At 41.5% G+C, this 23,353-nt stretch overlaps 1 protein-coding gene across 2 annotated transcripts in view; it reads left to right on the top strand.

Moving 5' to 3' along the window:
* Positions 1-23,353, top strand: part of rnf44 (ring finger protein 44) — a 143,230-nt gene that overhangs the window by 15,553 nt on the left and 104,324 nt on the right. For both annotated transcript variants that reach the window (XM_055643064.1, XM_055643063.1), the window contains exon 2: positions 5,719-5,792. In XM_055643064.1, the coding sequence (XP_055499039.1) occupies positions 5,719-5,792 (74 nt within the window). The remainder of the gene's footprint in view (positions 1-5,718; positions 5,793-23,353) is intronic.

The raw sequence follows: 23,353 nt of genomic DNA, 5'->3' as shown, positions 1-23,353 counted from the left end.
GGATCTGTCTTCACGAAGGAGGACACAAACAATCTTCCTAATATAGTAGTTGTAATGTATTCATGCATATTCATATATATGCTAATGAGTTGGTGTTGTATATAAGTAGGGAATGTTGGGTAATACACTACATGTATAGTGACAATAAATGGCATATCTATATCTAATACATCTCTCTTGTGATCCAGCCAGCCTGCGTGTAAGTTGTTATTCATTCTGCTGTCCGGAATATAACAAAATTGGCGACGAGGATGGGATAGAGTTTGTGAACTCATCCTTTAAATACAGTGCGGAACTGTTTTGAAACATGCAGTATTGTTTAACAGTTTAAACAGTAAATACGGAGTTGTGTTGCAGTTGTTTGCGAGCTGGACATGAGAGGCCTGCAGATCTGTCTATGCAGGGAACTGTAGTTTAAAACAGCAGCTGGATAAATCGTCGAGAGTTTGTCAGGCTATCTCTATGTTGTGTCTACATGGCAAGATGTCGTCCTTGGGAGTGTATAACATTTTAGACTGAGTTTTTTGCGTCGAATTCCTCAAGCTGAATAGCCTTTGTACAGCTAAGTCTTAGGTGAATTGCTACACCAGAACAGGCAGGAATTCGGGGTTTTTGAACGGACCTTTTATTTTTTTTTTAAAAAGAGTACGACACGGTGGCAGCGTCCACGGGTTACATTGGAAACCTTGGCACTTTTGACGAGAGTAGAGAGCCGTTCAGCTCCTATATGGAGAGAGCAAACATGGTTTACACAGCAAACAATATATTGGAGTTTAGTGGTGAAGGAGAGATAGTGGCTGATACAAATAAGGCCGTTTGCGAACGCATGAAAGCGATTCTGCCCAATGGAGTTCGGTCCTGAAGTGTATGGCACACTCGTGAACCTCCTTGCACCCTTAAAGTCAAAAGACGTGCCATTCAATTACATTATGAAGAAGTTGGAGGAGCACTTCAACCCGAAGCCTCTGGAAATTGCAGAAAGCTATAAATTTGGCACTAGAAACCAGAAGCAGAATGAGACAATCAATGAGTACATTGTTGCCTTGAAAAACGTAAGTTTACACTGTAACTTCGGAACCTTTCTTGGACGAGCACTACGCGACAGATTTGTTTGTGGTCCAGTGTAGGAACGAATTCAGTCCAAACTGATGAACACTCCAAATCTCACATTCGAGAAAGAATGCAAGATTGCTACCACAATAGAGATGGCATCAAAGAATGCTCGCGAGTTTCGCCCATCACGAACTGCAGTGGCCGTTTACAGTAACAAGCAGTGCCTATGGCCAAACCAAGAGGCCCTATACCAAAACCAAAGTATGGCGGGGAGCCAAGTTCAGCCAGTTGTTATCGTTGCAATGGTAATCACTCATCCCAATTTTGTCAGTTCAAAATGGCCAAGAGCTGTAAACTGCCAGCAGAAAGGCCATATCGCCTCAGCATGTCGGGCCAAGCATAAAACAGGAAATCAACAATCTGCGGGAATCAAACAACAACACCAGAGACGAGTTCACAACTTGGAGATGAACCCAGATGTAAATGAACTTGGGTTGTACACCATTTATGCAACCAACATCGATAAGCCTACAACCAGCCAAGGCAAGGACTTTCGAACTAAACTATTGATTAATGAACAGTTAATCGATATGTGTATTGACAGGGCAGCAAATGTTCGGTTATGAGCAAAGACCTGTACAAAACAAAGTTCCCACAGATACCATTGTTTGAGAGTAAGGTCAAGCGGAGAACCTACTCAGGCGAAGTTTTGGAGACTTGTGGACAAATGAACTGTAAAGTTCAGCATAATTGTCAGTCAGTAACACTGCCCATCATAGTAGCCAGCTACAGAAATAAACCAACCCTCCTTGGAAAGGATTGGCTGAGTAGAATCTAATTAGACGGGAAGAACATTTTCAGCGTCAATTTGTCCAAATCACGTCTTGAAAACGTCATAAGCAAACATGCAAGCATTTTTGCTGACAGTTTCACGGGAATAACAGGGTACTCTGCACACATTCGACTTAAGCAAGATGTGAGACCTGTGTATTGTCGACCAAGACCTGTACCATATGCACTAAAGCAACAAGTGGAGGAAGAACTTGACAGATTAGAGCGTAATGGAGTACTCGTGAAGATAGACCAGAGTAACTGGGCAACGCCAATTGTAGCTGTACCCAAGGCTGATAAAACTGTTTGACTATGTGGTGATTACAAAGTCACAATCAACCAAGCCATTGATGACTAAGAATATCCGTTACCAATCTCGAAGATCTGTACACAGAACTTAGCGGAGCAAGAGTCTTCACTAAACTGGACTTGTCTCACGCTTACGCCCAACTCAATGTCGATAAGGAAAGTCAGCAGTACTTGACTATCAACATACATTGTATTCATATGCAAAGCTGTCCTATGGCATGAAATCCTCCCCGAAAATGTTTCAGTCTGTCATGGACCAAATATTGCAAGGCATTCCACACTGTGTGCAACCAGGATGACCTCCTGATATTCACAGAAGGCATGGTAGAACATGTGGAAATCCTCGAGCAAGTTCTCACAGGACTGAACTGCCACAATGTCAAACTGCGTCAAAGTAAATGTGCATTTGCACAGTCAGAGGTGATCTACCTTGGACTCAATGTAGACGCCAACGTGAAGGCGAAAGTTGAAGCAATAGTGAATGCTCCAAAACCCAACAATGTGTTAGAGCCACGATCATTCCTTGGGATGGTGCAGTTCAATGCACGATTCCTTCCAGATTTAGCAACTGTGCTAAAGCCACTTCATCATCTGCTACAAAAAGATGTGAAATGGATGCGGGGAAAGGAACAGCAACGTGCATTTGACATCTGCAAGGAAAACTTGACAAGTGACAAACTTCTTGTTCACTATGATACGACACGCGAGATAAAACTTGCTTGTGATGCTTCAAGTTATGGTGTAGGTGCAGTGATCTCCACATAATGAATGACGGACAGGAAAAGCCTATTGCTTTTGCATCCCGCACCCTGTCATCGAGTGAACGCAATTATGTGCAGATAGAAAAGGAAGCACTCGGCATTGTGTTTGGGATCAAGAAATTCCATCAGTTTCTTCTCGGCAGCCCATTCACCCTAGTGACTGATCACAAGCCACTATTAGTGATACTTGGTCCCAAGTCAGCTATACCTTCCATGGCGGCATCAAGGATGCAGCGCTGGGCAATTTTCCTGTCCCAGTATGACTACAAGGTGGAGTACAGAAGCTCCAAGTGCAACCCCTACCACCCCAGCAATGGACTGTTCCAGCTGCTACAGTCAGGCAAGCGCCTTCGCTGTCACACTGTGAAAACAGAGGATGAGACGGAGTTTCTTCCCACAGGCCATCAGGACTGTAAACTCTTCTCACCAGGGACTAATTTACTGTTGTATTGTGTCTTTTTTCACTCCCCTAAAATGTAAATACTGGTTCTGTTCTATTCTGTTCTGGAGTTTTTTTGCACAATCCGCAGGCATTGCCACTTTCATTTCACTGCACATCTTGTATGTGTATGTGACAAATAAACTTGACTTGACTTGATGTGATTTTTTTTTCTATTACGGATCTCAAATTTTGGAGTACAGAGGCACATAAATAAATGGATCTCTGTCCCAAACATTATGGTGGAGACTGTCGCTTCCCTTCCTGTGACTATTCAGTGACCAATGCTGGAAAGTCTGCCTGTGTGGCCATCTGGTGGGGACAGGATCAGGCTTGGTTGTGACAATTTGCAAAGTCTGCTGACACACAGTGCCTGGGCTCACGTCATTGAACAAAAGCTGCCGATTGCCCAATGATGACTCAATGCTCAATTAGAGGAGACGCACAATGTTTTGTGGGAAGGGAGGAAAGAACCAGAAATAACCAAAAAGAGAACCGCTTACAAGCAATGATTTGCAGTTTGACTGGGTTAAGCCACCCAATGCTGTTTCTTGAAATCCATATTATAGTGTTTTTTTTAATTTGATTAGAAACCACTGCAGACTACACCTCCATTGCAATTTTATTTGTAAAAAAAATAGTGCATTGAACATTAAAATAATTGTTAAAGAGCAGAAAGGGCTGAAGTAACTCAGCAATTCGGGCAGTATCTCTGGAGAACATGGATAGGTGACGTTTCCGGTTGAGACCCTTCTTCAGACAATGTAACTTCATAATTGTTATTTTGTTATCAAAGCGCCGAAATAAAAATTACCTAAAAATTATACTCATTTAATTACTGAATTGAACAAATGTAAAATATTTTTGCACCTGCCCTTTATATAGCAAATTGTGATGTTTACTATGCTGTATACTTTTAAAAAATTATTTGATGTATGCATTCAGAGTGTGAATAACCTGGAAAAAAAATCACTGGCAGCAGTACTATCTGTACCTATAACTGTTCAGTTATCTTGTCTTTTAGTTAGATAGTGATGCTTAGTGGGGGGGGAGAAATGGGGATAAATCATGGGGCATCATGTGATGAAGGAAGGGGCGAGAGGATGAATGCGTGAATAAGTGCATACAATTAAGGGTATCTCAGACAACTGGGACAATTCCCTCATCCGGGTGAGCAGGAATGAGAGACAATTTAAGAAACCTATAGTTTGTCACAGAATGCACAACTCCAGCAGCGGGGGGGGATTTTGTTTGCAGTTTTAAATCTCAATTCCAATGATATTTATTTGGTGCAAACTTCGAATTCTTAAATATTTTATACTCCCAATTATGCAAAATCAATTCATTCACTTGGTCTCGGGGGAAAAAAGGTTTCCTTAATTAGTTGCTCAATGACCGATGGAGTCTGTCTATTTGCATTGTAAGTATAAACGCATTTGAAGTCTTCTGAAGTATGAGAGTGACTGTTGATGGAAAGGCAATTCATGTGAAATGGGGTGTTTTCAAATTTGAATTGAAACCATAAAATACTTGGCAACCAACTGGTCAAAGCATATGTTGACTGAGGTGCTTATTTGTGGACATCTTCTATCTATAAAACTCTGTGCCTGACGACTGGCTGCCTTTCTGCCTTTTGATTTGATTCGTGCCCAATACTCGCAGATGTCCAATCGGAATGGCCGATGCTCGCAGATGTCCAATTGGAATGGATCCTTTTACTTTCTTCCTTTGATTCACTGCCACGCCGAATCCAGACGCTCAATCTCCCACATCTTTTCCAGTTCGATGGAGATTTTGCTTTTCTTTCTAAGTATCTGCTCCTCATTACATTTCGTCGTCTTTAAGTACACGTTTTTAATCAAATCCTTCTCCCACCACTCACTCATTATGTCGCCTCCTGCTGGCCAGCGACCATAACGGCTGCTGGCGCCCGCATTTCAACCTCAAGAGACGCCATTTAATTCGCCCTTTCAAGGACTGCTTCAGTTCGAGGACCACGTCTCCCTGGGGGCTGCGGGTAGGGAACGGCTTGGGTAGGGAACGGCTGCGTTGGGGGAGCACACCCAACGGGTCTGCCATTGGTCTAGTTTATTTTAAAAGTGGTAATAAATTCAAAATGACCAAATAATTCTCAATTTTCCAAGACAAACCAAATCTGATTAAATCTCAAAGGATTATTTTGTAAGTTGTGTTGCAGTTCAATTTAATTTTTATTTAATTGTTTTGTTATACATCTAACATAATTAAATGCTTTGAACAGAACTTTATTTAGATTGATTAGTCTTTTGCCTGGTCTCATTTTTATCTTTCACTTTGTCTAAGCAGGTGAGACAAGTGGACCGTTCCAGTACCAGTCAAGCCAAGAAACCTATAATTGTAATGAAGATAGTGATAACAAGGTAGGTGGATCGCAATAATTTTATACAATGTCTAAAAATAACTTCTGTAAATAGCAGCTTTGAAGTGTTGATAGTTTAGAGGGAAATATCATTGAAATGGAGAGAATGCAGGTAATTCATATATCCTGACCATTCATTATTATTTTTAATACTGTTAGGAAGAGAATTAGTTGATGACAATTCAAAAATATAAGATTATTGACTAAAATTGAATAAATATTTAAATTGTGCACCTCATGTAAAACAAATTGTAATGGTCATTTGAGTAACCATTTGAATGCAAGGTTTGACGAAACTTTATTTACAAATTAACGAGAAATGGAATTTTGTGGATGATAATGAATCAACAATCTTAACATAAAACAATCTCTATCAGGCTCTCTGATTCTTACTCACATTTGTGTTTATTGATGCATCAAAATAAATGGTGATTAGCTTCAGTTCCCAACCCTATGAAAGGACATTACAATAAATTGTCTGAAGAAGCCTGGTGAAGCAATGTTGAGTAATTTACGTATCATTCATGGGTTTTTATATTAAATCTTAATTTGTAAAAAATTTCACAATGCTCCGGTGCAAAAAGAAATGTTGGTAATGTATGCACAGATCAAATAAACAGCGGTTGATATTAGTTTTCGGCATTCAAACTATACCATTGAGGAAACTCGCCAAAATATTGCTTATCGGGTCCCTTTCAGAATGGCAGATAGTGACTAATGGGGTACCGCAAGGCTGGGACCGCAGCTATTTACAATCTATATTAATGATTTAGATTAAGGAATTAAAAGTAACATTATCAAATTAACAGATGGCACAAAGCTGGGTGGCAGTGTGAACTGTGAAGAGGATACTATGAGGATGCAGGGTGACATGAATAGGTTGGGTGAGTGGGCAGATGCAGTATAATGTAGATAAATGTGAGGTTATCCACTTTGGTGGCAAGAACAAGAAGGCAGATTATTATCTGAATGGTGTCAGATTAGGAACAGGGGAAATGCAACAAGACCTAGGTGTCCTTGTACATCAGTCGCTGAAAGTAAGACTTCAGGTACAGCAGGCAGTGAAGAAAGCTAATGGCATGTTGGCCTTCATAAAAAGAGGATTTGAGTATAGGAGTAAAGAGGTCCTTTTGCAGTTGTACCACACCTGGAGTATTGTGTGCAGTTTTGGTCTCCTAATTTGAGGAAGGACATTCTTGCTATTCAGGGAGTGCAGCGTAGATTCACGAGGTTAATTCCCAGGATGGCGGGACTGTCATATGATGAAAGAATGGAATGACTGGGCTTGTATTGACTGGAATTTAGAAGGATGATAGGAAAAATTCTAGAAACATATAAAATTATTAAGGGATTGGACAGGCTAGATGCAGGAAACCCGATGTTCCCGATGTTGGGTGAGTCCAGAACCAGGAGCCACAGTTTAAGAATAAGGGTTAGGCCATTTAGAACTGAGATGAGGAAAAGCTATTTCACCCAGTGAGTTGTGAATTTGTGGTATTCTCTCCCTCAGAAGGCAGTGGAGGCCGATTCACTGGATGCATTCAAAAGAGTTAGATAGAGCTCTTAGGGCTAGCGGAATCAAGAGAGATATGTATGGAGAAGGCAGGAACGGGGTACTGATTGTGGATGATGTCATAATCACATTGAATGGCGGTGCTGCTTCGAAGGGCCGAATGGCCTACTCCACCTATTTTCTATGCACCTCAAATTATGATTCCAAACATAAACATACGTTTTGCATCAGGTGTGCAAGTAACGACAGCATTCCTGGTGCAACACTCCCACATGTGTGGCCAGAAGAAATTATTCACTTTGATCCAAAATGCATCCATCGGAAGACATTTGAAATTCAGCCATATTTTCACACGCTGTTACAGTAACAAGATTTAAAGTGGGGCTCCATAAGCAGGCTGGGGAACCTGATGAGCCCATTGGCATCATTTATCTACCATTCTCCTTCAACCCTACCTGCCCCTTCAGTCACCGAACTGCCCACTTCTGCCAGCTTACAATGCAGGACTCGCCCTCGTATCTCCTTCTGACTTGCACATTTCTGTCCACCCTCTCCCTTGTACTTAACTGATGCCCTGTACCTGTAAGAGGACAGAGCATACGAAGTGTGAAGAAAGACTTTTCCTAGTGTGATTCTAACCCTGTAAAGCTCCAGGTTTTACTGTATTTTCACACTATAAGGCCTACAGCCACACCATTCATCAGTGTGCTGTGCAGTGACCGATTAATGCACCATCGGAGGTGACAATGAATTACTAGTCGCTGGTTCTCTGAACCAGATAAATCCTGAAATATTGCGTATCAACACTGTGTTTTCAAATCTGTTGCATGGGACCATGCCAAAATCCTGAGGATTTGACTGCCCTGCACCTGTTATATATTAAGTAATGGGAAAATGTTGGGAATTAATGAAAGTCAGAATCACTGAAGATACCAAATGGGATTTGCATGGTTAAGACAAAGTACCAATTCAAATTGCTAATAATTTAAAAACAGATTTTGGGTCTCTAGATCACATTGTAACAACTAAATAATTTAAAATAATCTTGTGTTATTGTAAGTAATTTAACTGTTCTTGTCAATAAGCCAACATCTTGACAGCCAGATTAAATGTTGGTGTGTCAATAGTCAGATGCTACACAGTTGGCTTTTAAAAACGCACAGCTTTTTTTAAATGGTCAGAACTATAAACCTGGTGATTTCCTTGATGGTGTTAATGGTTTTTATTGGCAGTGGCCCTGTGAGGGGAAAAAACAATTGATTCATTTCCAAAATCTATATTGTGTTGTAAAAACTAGTAGCAATATCGAAAGCTAATCCAACGCAAAAAGTCATACAAGCATCAGTGTGAGCATTGAATAATGTTTTCTTTGTCACCAACAACAGCAATCACATAGCATCTTTAACCCTAAAATAAACGTGAGAATGCTTCAGTTAAAGAAGATACTAAGCCAGGGGGGAATAATATACTCAAAGATATGTGGGTTAGATCGGATATATATAGGAAGGATCATTGAGCAGCCTGCAAAATTTGCTCTTTCCCTGCCTTAATGCCTTAAGGGCCTGTCCCACTTGGCCATCATTCGCACGCCATTTATGCGACCTGCTAGCATGTGGGTAGCATATGGGTAGCGCAGGACAGGCGCATGGAGTGATGTGGAGGAGTGTGGACTTCGTCCTGCACGAAATCTTCGCGCGCCATCGCGTAACTGATGGTCAAAGTGGGACAGGCCCAAGACCATGGCGCGGTGCAACGTCTCACCTCCAACAGCAGCAGAAGCAGGCAAACGATCACCGAGCACGGCCTGGGGCTCACGGCCGTTGTGGATCCGGATCTGCCCCCACTCCTAGTCCCAGAGCGGGGCCAAGCCGATTGGAGATAGACACAAAATGCTGGAGTAACTCAGCGGGACTGACAGCGTCTCTGGAGAGAAGCAATGGGTGACATTTCGGGTCGAGACCCTTCTTCAGACTGAAGAAGAGTCTCGACCCGAAACATCATCCATCCCTTCTCTCCTGAGATGCTGCCGGTCCCGCTGAGTTACTCCTGCATTTTGTGTCTATCTTCAAATGATGTCACACGCTCCAAGCGGCTGTGTGCATTATGTGCGTTCGATCAAATGTATATATGAAAAAAATGAAACGGCCTTATCTGCTATTATTCTTTTTTAATTCCAAAATCAAAGTTTATCACAAAGCAAAGAAACAGGCCCTTCAGCACAACTTGTTCATGCCAATGAAGATGCCCCATCTACACTAGTCCCACCTGCTCACGTTTGACCCATATCCCTCTAAACTTTTCTTATCCATGTACTGTAACTGTCCAAATGTCTCTTAAATGTTGTTATAGCATCTGCCACAACTACCTCTTCTGGCAAGTCACTTGGGTTCCTGTATATCTTTCCCCTCTCACCTTATAGTAATGTTGTCTGGTTCTGTATCCCCCAACTCTCGGTAAAAGACTGTCCATTTACCGTATCTATTCCCCTCGTGATTTTATACCACTTCTTGGTTCTCTGTATCTCTGTCACTTCATATACATTGTCTGTTCAAAACACCAAAGCTACTCATGTGGCTTCTTTGAACAATCTACCCTTCAAGTGGAACAGTGCTCTACCCCGCAATGTCCAGTTGCAGCAGGACTTTAGGTTGTAGTCCTTCCTTGCAAAGACTTTGTGTTGGCTGCACCGTTTCCATGCATCACTGAGCATGTGCTCCCGCCGCCTGGTTTGTGCAGACCGACATGTATTTTTCACTGAGTTGATCTTCCAGCAGCACTCTGTGTACGTCTCGGTATGAGTCCCTGAGAACAGTCTGTAGATCAGGGATTCTTCTGTTGCTCAGCTTCTCAGCGAAATCTTTGACAAACCCTTGCAAACTTTTCCAGACCTTCTAAGCAAATGCATAGTCAAACAGAGAGGTGCATGATTATCCCAACCTCGTTACAGCTATCATGAGCAAATGGAAGGCATTCTTTGTGAGTGAGACTCGGACTATGTAAGAAGGATCTGACAGTAAAGACCTATTTTCCCTGCCAGCCAATTGTTTTAGTGCACTATTAATCTAGGCTAAATTTGAGCCCAAGGCTTGGTGATGAAAGGCCATTGTTTTAAAATGTTACATGACCCTCTTTCTTTTGAGACTTTAAATTGACAGTGACTATTTGTCGATATCAACCTTAGTTTCAGAAGGACCTGTGTTTGAGCGTTTTAATCTGAGCAATATCTTTTATCTGATTCCTAGAAATGAAACTAATCTGATGGCTATGTCTATAAATAAGAACAAGTAGTTTGAGAAGCAAAGCATATGATTGCTTCCATCATGATGAAGTGGCCTGCACTAATTAGACTGCTGGGATATACAGTAACCATTTGGCCCCATAACTGCTCTAACATATGCTCTGATGTAAGGCAACAGAAGGTATGCAAGAACGAACAATTTGTCCAAAAGGTATGCAGGTTTTCATTATTTTTTAAATAAACACCGTAAACCAAGGTTTGAAATTTGATAATTAAACAAGTTTCTTAATTTAATTATTTTTACTTTGCTGTTTTACCTAATCTTTGATTCTGTTATTCTGCATTATTGCTGAATCTACATTTAGTTGCTCCTTAAGTGTCTAATCGAATAGATTTCACATTCAGTGATCAAGCTAAAGGTCACTTGGATCCTCAAAATTGAGGAGGAGGCAATTTGGTCAATTCTGCCAGTGCTGGCCCTTTGAGAGAGTTTACAATCTTACAATTAGAGTTCACCGACTCTATAAATTAAATGGCATGCCTTTTGAAATGTATTCTGGCTCGCCCTACTTGAGTTAGTTTAGTTTATTCTCAAGGTATAGTGAAATGCTTTAGTTATGTGCTACCCAGTCAAAGAAAAGAAAATACATAATTACAATCAGTCATGCATAGTGCGCAGATAAAGGATACAGCATTCAGTGCAAGATAAAGTACGATTAAAGACGTTCAAAGTTCTCCAATGAGATAGATGGGAGGTCAAGACTCCACTCTAGCGGATAAGAGGACATAGAAACATAGAAAAATAGGTGCAGGAGTGGGTCATTCGGCCCTTCGAGCCTGCACCACCATTCAATATGATCATGGCTAATCATCCAACTCGGTATCCTGTACCTGCCTTCTCTCCATACCCCCCTGATCCCTTTAGCCACAAGGGCCACATCTAACTTCCTCTTAAATATAGCAGCTGGGATGAAACTGCCCCTGAATCGGGAGGTATGTTTTTTCAAACATGGGCCCCTTGCCTGATGTAAAAGGGGAGAAGAGGGAGTGATTGGGGTGAGTCCTCCTGTGGGGGAAATAAATCTACTTATTTACCCCCCTCATATTTGTCCATTTATTTTAAACCCATTGTTACTGGTACAGTTGGCTGCGGAAACCTTTAAACAGAGTTGCTCTATCAAAACCCTTCAGATCTTTGAAAGTCTATCATCTCTTTAGTCATTCTCCACTTTAAGGAGAACAATCCCAGCATGTTGTGAAGTGCATCATTTTGTGCTTGCCTATAGCTGCCCATTTACTGCACTGCCTTACGTGTGCTGCTGTCCTCTTGACTGTTTACCACGTGAGCTGCTGATCGAAATGGCAGCAGGAGATTGAGGTAGATCCCGATACCTCATCCTTGCTTTGTGACACTCATGCAACCTGTTGAGTCACAAATTCACCGGTGTTGAATTTGGGGAATAGTCATGAAGATGCCATCTTGCTTAAGCTATTTAATGATCCACCATTAGATGATTAGATGCAGCGGACCCCAAGATTTTGATCCGATCTGTTGATTGTGGAACTATTTTGCTCTGCCCATTGACTGTTGCTTCAATTTATTTATTGTGCGATCCAATGCTGTAGCTTCACCAGGTTGGCACCTCGTATTCAGTATGCCTGGTAATGTTCCTGACACTCTTTCCTATGCCCTTCAATTAACCAATACTGGCTTGATGTTGACTATGCGGCAGAGTATCTTGGACCCCGCACTGTGTGGTTACTAGTTTGCAACAGCTATCCCACATTAAAATAAACCAATCGTAATGTTCACTCCATTACCTGAAGTATGGAATTTGGCTACTCATGAACAGTCCCATTAGTAAAAGACCTAAACAGCATTGCTATCAAAAGACTAATGTCAAAGCTCTCAAGGACCAAACACAAGCACCTCTTCTCAGACAGTGATTCAAAGACCACTAGTCTCCTAGTCTACAGGAGTTGCTGGGTGCCACAGCTTAAGAGCTGCCCTGAAGTATCCCTGTGAAGAGACTCTTGTCTTCTATATTCAAGGAGAGCCAGGACTGATTTGATGAATCACTGGTAAATCTATGGGATTAATTAATCATCGAGGTCCAGCTGAAATGGATGGATGGACCAGAGATTGGTGGATAGAGAGAGCACAGGAGGCTCAGCAGCTCAGTGATACCCAGTGTGGGTTCATCAACTGGTAAGTTGATGCAAATACTTGTGGCCGTACCCCACTGAGAACCAAGAATGAAAGCGAGGTCACCAGGAACACGGAGACCGTAAATACCTGCGGGTAGGAACATTTTAATGACCTTCATAACTGCAACTGTGTCCTTGATGCAGGCACCCTTGTTTCCATCTCACAGAAATCTAGTAAGTCCAACCTTGTTGCCTTCCTGACTCAGAGGCCACAATTTAAAATAAAACGAAGCGTCGAGAGTAGTAGGTCACCCTGCTGGTGTTCACCTCGTGCTTTGTACACTGGGCAGCATGGTGACACAGCGGTAGAGTCGCTGCCTTGCAGCACTTGCAGCACCGGAGACCCAGGTTCGATCCTGACTATGGGTGCTGTCTGTATGGAGTTTGTACGTTCTCCCCGTGACTGCATAGGTTTTCTCCGAGATCTACAGTTTCCTCCCACACTCCAAAGACGTACAGGTTTGTAAGTTAATTGGCTTGTTATAAGTGTAAATTGTCCCTAGTGTGTGTAGGATAGTGTTAATGTGCTGGGATCGCTGGTCAGTGCGGACTTGGTGGGCCAAAGGGCCTGTTTCCGCGTTGTATCTCTCAACTGGAAACTAAACTAAAGCTTGTTTCCCTGGACACCCTCTCCTTCAGTTGTGTTGGCGGGGTCAAGAAAAGAGCGTTCACGTTGCACCCCTGTTTCCCCCATTCTTTCCATCTGGACTTTGTGATCGTTAATGTTCATCACCTTTTCATCATGAAATTGACAGCAATTTTGTGATTTCCAAGAATGGGGAATGTAAACCAGAAATTCAAATTTTGTTTCGAATGTTTTAACATCCGGGCTGTATTCCATGCAGGTTTGTACAATTGATTTGTGAAAATGACTTGAAGTGACATGAATTGGTGACATCGATAAACACATGGAGGAGCAAATGGATAGGCTTTTGGATAGGCAGATGGATATGCAGGGATATTGGATTATGTGCAGGCAGATAAGAGTTGGCCTTGGCATCATATTCAGCACAGATTGTGGGCTGAAGGCCCTGTTCTCTGCTGTTCTATAGTGTTCCAAATACTTAAAATATCGGATAAAGACAGAATTACAGCAGGTCAGGCAGCAATATGGAGATGAATGGAGTTAATGTTTCAGGTGGTTAATCTCTTATGTAAACTCTTGTCGATGTTCTGGTAAAAGCTTGTTGACTTTTCTTATTTCTTTTTTTAATAATGAACTGAAATAGTTCTTGTTGAAAAGTGACTCTTTTTGCATAACGTCCAATCAAATGTTTCATTACTTGATAAAGTTCACTACTAAGCTTGGCTTGGTTTACCTTTAACCCTTTGTGCTGTTGCCTGTTTTAAGTAGTGAACTTTATCATACTACTCTGGTCTTTGTCACAAAAACTAATGTTGTGCCTGTGGATTGTAATTACCTTGCATGTTAAAATACATTTTTTACATAAATGTTGTCATTTTGAATGTTTTGCTTCCAGCATAATCATGTGTCTTGTATTCTATAAAGAATTTGAGAAGATAATTAAAATTTGTACTTTTTCCTTTCTGCTGCATTCCTTGTGAAAAAACCTTTAAGCTTGAGGATATCATTGCTGCTGGACTAGAGATCTTGTTAATCTGATGACAGGTGGCAACTAGTATATAAATGGGAAATCCACATAGTGGAGCTCAATAGATATGTTGAGCACTATAATGGAGACACAACAAACTACATATGCTGGAATTTTGAGATATGTTTTGGAACGTAGAACAGTACAGCACTAAAACAGACATTTCCGCCCTCACTGACTATGTCGTACATGATGCCAGAACCTATCTGCACATGATCCATATCCCCCCCCATTCCCTGCATATTCATATGCCTATGCAAAAGCCTCTTAAATGCCATAAGATGTAGAAGCAGAATTAGATCATTCAACCCATCGAGTCTACTCCGCCATTCAATCATTGCTGATCTATTTTTCCCTCTCAATCCCATTCTCCTGTCTTCATCCCATAACATTTGACACTAATCAAGAACATATCAATCTCCACTTTAAAAATAACCAATGTTTTGGCCTTCACAGCCATCTGTGGCAATTAATTTGACAGATTCACCACCCTCTGGCTAAAAAAATGCCATTATTGTATTTGTTTCAACCACTGGCCCAGCAGCATTTTCCACGATCTCACCCCTTGCTCTCCACATCCCCTTTATATTTTCCCTCTCACTATAAAGCTATGCTCTCTAGTATTTGAATTATTTTGCCTCTTGCGGAAAAAGGTTCTGACTGTCTACCCTATCTATGCCTCTCAGACTATTATACTTCTATCAGGACTTCCGCTGTTCCAGCGAACACAATCAAAGTTTGTTCAAGCTCTCCCTGTAGCCAATACTCCCTAATCCAGGCATTCTTGTTTTCAAGGATCACAATTTTGCACTGACGATAATAACAAATGCTGGACCATTTAGTTGATGGTCACTGTTCATGAGGTGCATTAATGATCAATCCAGACAATTTTGATGATCTATTGATTTTCTAAATCACAGGCTTGATCCCAGTTCACTCAAATGAAACAAACACAGAAAATGCTGAAAACATCCAGGCTTGTGCATTTACAGCACTTTCCGTCTTTTTGTTTCAGATTTCCAGCATCTGTAATTTTCTCTGATGGGTGAACTTGTTTCATCGAATTTAGCCATTGCTTATTACCTAGTAAAGAATACCAAGTCGGATCTGAATGCAATAGACTGTAAACGTTGTTCTTGAGCCAAGACACAAATTGTTGTAGGAACTCGGTGAATCAGGCAGCGTCTGTGAAGGGAAATGGACAATCTATGTTTTGAATCAGGACCCTTCCTACAAACTAAAGAAGGGTAGTCAAGAGCGTTTATTGTCCTGTGTACCAAACACAGAACAATGAAAATCTTAGATCCAGCAGAATAAGACCTGTAAACACAATACACATAGATAACATAACAAAGTTTAATAAATTATTAACCCCAATACTGGTGCAGAAAGAAACCCAAAGTCCTTAGTGCAACCAAGGATAGTGCATAGTTCATAGTTGAAGCTAGTATTGTGTAATGTTCAAGAGCCTGATGGTTTTTGGGAAGTTATTCTTGAACCTGGTGGTCATTTATTTCAGACCACAGTACCTTCTTCCTAATGTTGCGAGTGAAATTAGAACGTGGCCAGGGTGGCGTGGATCTTTGATGATACTAGCTGCCTTTTTGAAACACTGCCTCCTATACAGTGCATTCAGACCCCTTCGTTTTTTCCACATTTTGTTACATTACAGCCTTATTCTAAAATGGATTAAATTCATTTTTTTAAATCTTCAATCTACACACAATACTCCATAATTTTTTTTTAAGTGAAAACAGCTGTCTAGAAATTTTTGCAAAGTAATTAAAAAGAAATAACTGAAATATCACATTTCCGTAATTATTCAGACCCTTTACTCAGTACTTTGTCGAGGCACCTTTGGCAGCGATTGCAGCCTCAAGTCTTCTTGGGTATGACGCCACAAGCTTGGCACACCTGCATTTGGGTCATTTCTCCCATTTTCTCTCAAGCTCTGTCAGGTTGGATGGGGAGCGTCGATGCACAGCTATCCTCAGGTCCCTCCAGAGATGTTCGATCGGGTTCAAGTCCGGGCTCTGGCTGGGCCACTCAGGGACATTCACAGATGTGTCACAAAGCCATTCCTGCATTGTCTTGGCTGTGTGCTCTTAGGGTCGTTGTTCTGTTGGAAAGTGAATCACCGCCCCAGTCTGAGGTCCAGAACGCTCTGGAGCAGGTTTTCAAGGATCTCTCTGTACTTTGCTCCATTCATCTTTCCCTCGATCCTGATTAGTCTCCAGTTCCTGCTGCTGAAAAACATCCCCACCGCATGATGCTGCCGCCACCATGCTTCACTGTAGGTATGGTCTTGGCCAGGTGATGAGCGGCGCCTGGTTTTCTCCAGACGTGAGGCTTAGCATTCAGGCCAAAGAGTTCAATCGTGGTTTCATCAGACCAGAGAATCCTGTTCCTCATGCCTTTTTGGCAAACTCCAAGCGGGCTGTCATGTGCCTTTTACTGAGGAGTGGTTTACGTCTGGTCACTCTACCATAAAGGCCTGATTGGCTGAGTGCTTCAGATATAGTTGTCCTTCTGGAAGGTTCTCTCTTCTCCACAGAGGAACTCTGGAGCTCTGTCTGAGTGACCATGGGTTCTTGGTCACCTCCCTGACCAAGGCTCTTCTCCCCCAATTGCTCAGTTTGGCTGGGAGGCCAGCTCTATGAAGACTACTGGTGGTTCCAAAGTTCTTCCCTTTAAGAATGAAGGAGACCACTGTGCTCTTCAGGACCTGCAATGATGTAGAAATTGTTTTATACCCTTCCCCAGGTCTGTGTCTCAACACAATCCTACTTGGAGGTCTCTGGGCAATTCCATCGGCTTCATGGCTTGGTTTTTGCACTGACATGCACTGTCAACTGTGGGACCTTAAACAGTGTGTGCCTTTCCAAATTATGTCCAATCAATTTAATTTACCTAGGTATACTCCAATCAAGTTGTAGAAACATCTCTAGGATAATCAATGGAAACAGGATGAACATATGCTCAATTTTGAGTGTCATAGCAAAGGGTCTGAATACTTATGCAAATGTGATATTTCAGTTATTTATTTTTAATTACTTTGCAAAAATTCCCAAACATTTGTTTTTGCTTCTTAATTCTGGGGTATTGTGTGTAGATTGATGATTTAAAAAAAATACTTTAATCAATTTTAAAATAAGGCTGCAACGTAAGAAAATGTGGAAAGGTTGAAGGGGTCTGAATACTTTCTGAATGCACTGTAGATCCTTTCAACAGGAGAAGGTCAATGCCTGGATGGACTGGGCAGTGTCTACCAGTCTCTGTAATCTCCATTGTACCGGGTCATTTCAATTGTCAAACTGATATAGTCAGTCAATTTGCTCCGTACTGTAGAAGTTCTAGAGAGTATTATCGACATACCAAATCCCTTTAATCTTCTAAGGAAGTAGAGGTGTTGCACTTTCCTTATGATTGCATCAATGTGCTGGGCCTAGGACACATCTTCAAAGATATGCACGTTTTGGAACTTAAAGTTGTTGACTCTCTCCACTTCCAACCTATCAATGAGGACTGGCTTGTGGAACCTCAGCTTTCCCCTCCTAAAGCCAACTATCATTTCCTTGGTCTTGCTGATGTTGAGAACAAGATTGTTGCCCTGGCTCCATTCAATCAGATTTTCAATCTCCCTCCTGTACTCTGACTCGTCATTACGTGCTATTCATCCAACAATGGTGGTATCATCGGCAAATTTAAAAGGCAGCGTTGGAATTGTGCCTGACCACACATTCACGGGCATAGAATGAATCGAGCAGAGGACTGAGCACACAGCCCTGAGGTGCTCCTGTACATATGTTTATTGGGCAGGAAGTATTATTGTCAATTTGTACAGATTGTGAGTATACAGTTGCATACGAGAGACCCAGTTCCCAAAGTTGACAACAAGTTTGGAGAGGATGATGGTGCTGAAAGCCAAGCTGTAGTCGATGAACAACAGCCTGACGTATGTGTTCTTATTGTCCAGTGCAGAGTGGGGAGCCAGTGAGATCACATCCCCCATTGATCAATTGTGGTAGTATGCAAATGTTATTGCGTCCATGACTGTTCTACAGGAAAAGTTGATATGCTAAATAACCAACCCCTCAAAGCACTTCATCACCATGGATGTTAATGCCACCGGTTGACAGTCATTGAGGCATGTCACCTTGCTCTTCTTGGGCATCAATATTACTGAGGACTTCTTAAAGCAGGTAAGAACCTTGGACGTTAGTAATGAGAGGAGAAGATATCCACTGAACATCAATTAATTGGTTGGTGCAGGTTTTAAGAACACATCTATGTACATCATCAGAGCCAGACACCTTCCGGCAGTTCACCCTCATGAAGGTTCTAACTCAAAATGTCATCTCCCTCCATAGATATTGTATGACCCAGAGTTCCTCCAGCAGATTATTTGTTTGGGTCAGATCATAGCAGATGATAGCCTGATAGTCCTCTGGATTTTTTGCTAAATACCTGAACAATCCTTAGTGAAGATCCAGAACTTTTACTGCAGAATTTGGCCGATGTATTGGGAAGTTTTAGGGAGAGGGCAAATCAGGATGCAACCAATTAACAAAATGGGGATTAAGTTAGTGGTCCTGCTGAGAATAAATCTTAATAATTTTTATATCAGCACGATGATAAAGAGAACAATAAAGATTATGTTTTATACTTTTCAAGTTCTGCAAAAGATGATTTGGAAATGGAAATTATGTTATACGATGAATGAAACATTAAACAGCTAGTGAAATGGCCTGTTTCTGTGCTGTTAATACTGTATACTCTAAAGTTGTTTTTCTTTGTCCTTCCTTATATCTTTTCTCCACCCAAACACATTCCACTTTTAGGATACAAAGTGCTGGAGTAACTCGGCAGGTAGACAACTCAGCAAGATAGACGTAACTCAGCAAGTCAGGCAATATCTCTGGAGAATATGGATAGATAATGTTTCGGGTAAGATAGATGTTCCCCATGTTCTCCAGAGATGCTGCCTGACCTGCTGAGTTATTCCAGCACTTTGTGTCATTTGAAGAAAGACACAAAATGCTGGAGCAGCTCAGCGGGACAGACAGCATCTCCGGAGAGAAGGAATAGGTGACGTTTTGGGTTGAGAGCGTCTCGACTCGAAACGTTACCCATTCCTTCTCTCCGGAGATGCTGCCTGTCCTGCTGAGTTACACCATAGGCAGAGACAAAATACTGGTGTATCTGCCTTTCCTTCCTACACTTTGTGTCCTTTTGTGTATTAACTGGCATCGGCAGTTCTTTGTTTCTGCATTCCACGTTGATCTGGCCCAAGATGAATTCATACCACTGCACTTATTTCGTCCTTTATTATCACACATACTTCTTCCCCGTTCCTTCCCTTCATTTTTCTAATTTGTTTGATTTTTTAAAGTAGAATAGCTTTTGATTTAAATCTTTTTATTTGAATTTCACAGCCATTTGCATACATACAATGATAACAGACAGTGACAGTCAAGGCATAATTGTAGAACAGTATGTAAGCGACCCTCAAAGCCCTTACCCTTACCCACCTTCAAACAACCCGAATCAGGTCGGAACCAAATGGGGACAAACAACACTCACATACATGCACATCCACACAAATATGGTAAGATAAACAAAACAAAAGTACTTAAAAAAAAAAAGGGGGGGGGGGGGTCACTAATAACAGTAAATAAGTGAGTAATTAAATTAATAAGTGTGGGGAGGGGGTTAAGGGGAGAGCAGCTGCAGTAGAGCAGAACAATGGTGGAGAGCACTCAGTCCTCTTCCGAGTCCGGGGACAAGTTGAGAGAGTTAACAAGTTCCAAGAAAGGGTTCCATGTATCTAGGAATGTCTTGGTAGAGCCTTTGAGAGAGAACCTAAGTTTTTCAAGCTTTAAATTGTAAAACACCTCCTTAATCCAGTGGGTGTGTGTCGGGGGACAGGTGAGCCTCCAGTCAGCAAGATCAGTCTCCGGGCTAACAAGGTTGTAAAAGCTAGAACCTGTTTCATCGCAACAGAGAGGTTGGTGTTGGGAGGGGTACCGAAAATGGCTGACAGTGGGTTTGGAGGAATAGTCTGGCCATAAGCTCTGCTTATCAAGTCGAAAGCACTCCTCCAAAAGGCTGCTAGCTTAGGGCAAGACCAAAACATATGGCTATGGTTGGCAGGAGATTGATTACATCTGTTGCAGGTGTCCCTAACAGCGGGGTAAATTCTAGATAATCTTGCATTTGTGTAGTGGACTTTGTGAAGGACTTTGCATTGGATTAGGCCATGACGGGCACATATATGGAGGAAGATTGGGTCAAGTCCAAGGCAGAGTCCCATTGCTGGTCTGTTTCGTATTCTGCTCACCCTCCCACGCAGCTTCTAATGAGGTTTCAATATAACTGACCCTAACAAAGTAGAATAGCTTTTAACATACACATTGCTATAGAATCATACAGCATGAAAAGAGGCCTATTGGCTAACTTGTCCGTGCCAACCAAGATTCCCCAACTAAGCCAGACCTATTTCTCCCACCAGTTTGCCACTTTTAACGTTTTTTTTGTATTCAAACACAAAGCCTTCACATCCTTCCTGTTATGGCATGACCAGAAAGGCACCCAGTACACCAAATGTGCCTAACCAAGGTTTTTATTAAGCTGCATCATGAAATGCCAAAGAACAGAGAGAGTCATACACCACGGAAACAGGCCCTTCAGCCCAACTTGCCCATGCCATCCAAGATGCCATGTTTTGCAAAGGTACTCCAACCAGTGCGGAATAGAAAGGCAGAATGGCCATGATTTTGATTGCTGCTTCAATGGATTGAGTTAATTTAGATAACAGTACAGGAGTGCTGCACATATCCTTGGTGTTACAAAGTGAATATTAGCCAAATTCTTCCAATGGTTTCCACGGGAAAAGGGTATCTCTCTGTGCAGGTATTAACTTATTTATTTTACTTTTCTTTTTCATCGGTTGGAGCTGCATACTAAATCTCGTTGCACTGACGTGCAATGACAATAAAAAAATATATTATTATTATTATTATGGGGACGTGTTCACACCTTGAATGTGGGCAGACCGATTAGATGCAACAAAAAAACTTACTGTTCAAAGTTGTGGATGAAACTCAAGAGCCAGGGTGAGGTCCTTGAGAGTAGTTGTAGAAACATATACCAGTGATGGCTGTGTTCTGAATAAGCGGTGCGCCCATTATCAGTATCGATCAGAAAATGACAAGCATGCTACAAAATATCTTTAGATAATCAATGTATTTTTAATTTAACAACAAATCCGTGTCCCAGTCAACTAACTCATTTACACCATGGTTCAATAGCAAGGTCTACTTTGATCAGAAATGCTTCTCCACCTGAAGGCCTGGGCTTCCTACTGCCCTTCAATTTCTCGCTGCCAGACACTGTTTCACAAATACAGCACTATTGTATTCCCCTATTTTTGTGTGGCTGACCCTGTTATTCAGGTATTGACAAAATTTTAAATCCTTCCAGTCTCGGTCTTCACTTCACGAATAGTGGTTATTTGGACTTGGGTCTCTGACAACTGAAGGAGCGAATAGATTTTGAAAGCCTTTGAATTGTACTTTCCTCATTGCTGTAATAAAATTTATTGCATACTAATGTCCTAATTAGCACAGGGAAAGATGACTTGATTCTTCAGTGTTTGAATTGTTGCCTCATTATAACATTCTGGTGCACTTGTCTGTATTACGATAGGCATTTTCATTGAATTACTAGCATCCTGGCCCAGTTACATTTTTATTGCTTGATTGCCCGCCTCGATGATTATCAGAAATAATGATCAGAAATGTTTTGGCTTTCTGGCAGCTTTGTCCTTTCAAGGAACACTGACTATGAGGAATTATGTAATCTGTAATGAATAAAGGAAAACTAGATGAATTAACAAAATTACATTCCAATAGTACACAATTTAAAAAAAAATTAAAGATACATTACTTTTCTAACATACAGGATTCGATTTTTTTTTTTTCCCAGGAACTTAACTCAAGCCATTCTTGGATGCCCACCATTCTAAGAGATCTTAGACACTGGTTCCATCCACTTTCTAGGAAAACAAATCGGAATCATATTTACCATATTTGACCCCATATTGATCATCATATTTCACAGATGTTACCACATTTTATAAGGTTACCCATTTACATTTCATCGTTGCGATAATCCACCTGCATTTGCACTCCTCGTACATGCCTGTGTTACTTCATTTGACCATTCCATTACACTCCTGGCCAATAACTATTCCCCACCCCCACTGCTTCCTACTGCTAAACATATGCTTGTCAACACATGTGAAGCCTATATCATGGCATATCAAGTCTTATCTGCCAATCACTCCTATGTCTGCCAAGTTAAATTGCTGCAAGCACAGATTTTTTCATTCTCATCCTTCATTCCAAATTGTCTCATGACTATACCGTTCCCTATTTTTTGTCACCTCCTCTAGTGCAACAAGCCCAGCAGGCAAGAAGATTCACATGGAAGAGGGTTAAAGAAGAATGGCAGGCAAAAATGGCTAGTTCTGCTGAAAACATAACAAACGTTTCTCTGAATGTGTAGAAAGGAACTGCAGATGCTGGTTTATGCCGAAAATAGACACAAATGCTGGAGTAACTCAGCAGGACAGGCAACATTTCTGGATAGAAGGAATGGGTGATGTTTCAGGTCGAGACCCTTCTTCAGACTGAGAGTCAGGAGAGGGAGACACAGATGAGGAAGGGTACGGTATAAAAACGAGACATCAAAAGGGATGAAGTTCAAAGAAAATGTTAGGACAATGAAGCATACAGAGGTAATATTTAATCAGGGGGACAGTCAGACTGGTTGGAGAACAAGGAAGGGGAGGGATGGAGAGATGTGGAGAAAACAAAGGGTTACTTGAAGTTCGAGAAGTCCATATTCATACCGCAGGGGTGTAAGCTGCCCAAACGAAATAGGTGCTGTTCCTCCAATTTGCTCTGGGTCTCACTCTGATGGTGGAG

Source organism: Leucoraja erinacea, chromosome 11 (genome assembly GCF_028641065.1).
Source record: "Leucoraja erinacea ecotype New England chromosome 11, Leri_hhj_1, whole genome shotgun sequence".
Classification (NCBI taxonomy): Eukaryota; Metazoa; Chordata; class Chondrichthyes; order Rajiformes; family Rajidae; genus Leucoraja; species Leucoraja erinaceus.
This window is presented reverse-complemented; position numbering and strand designations above follow the sequence as displayed.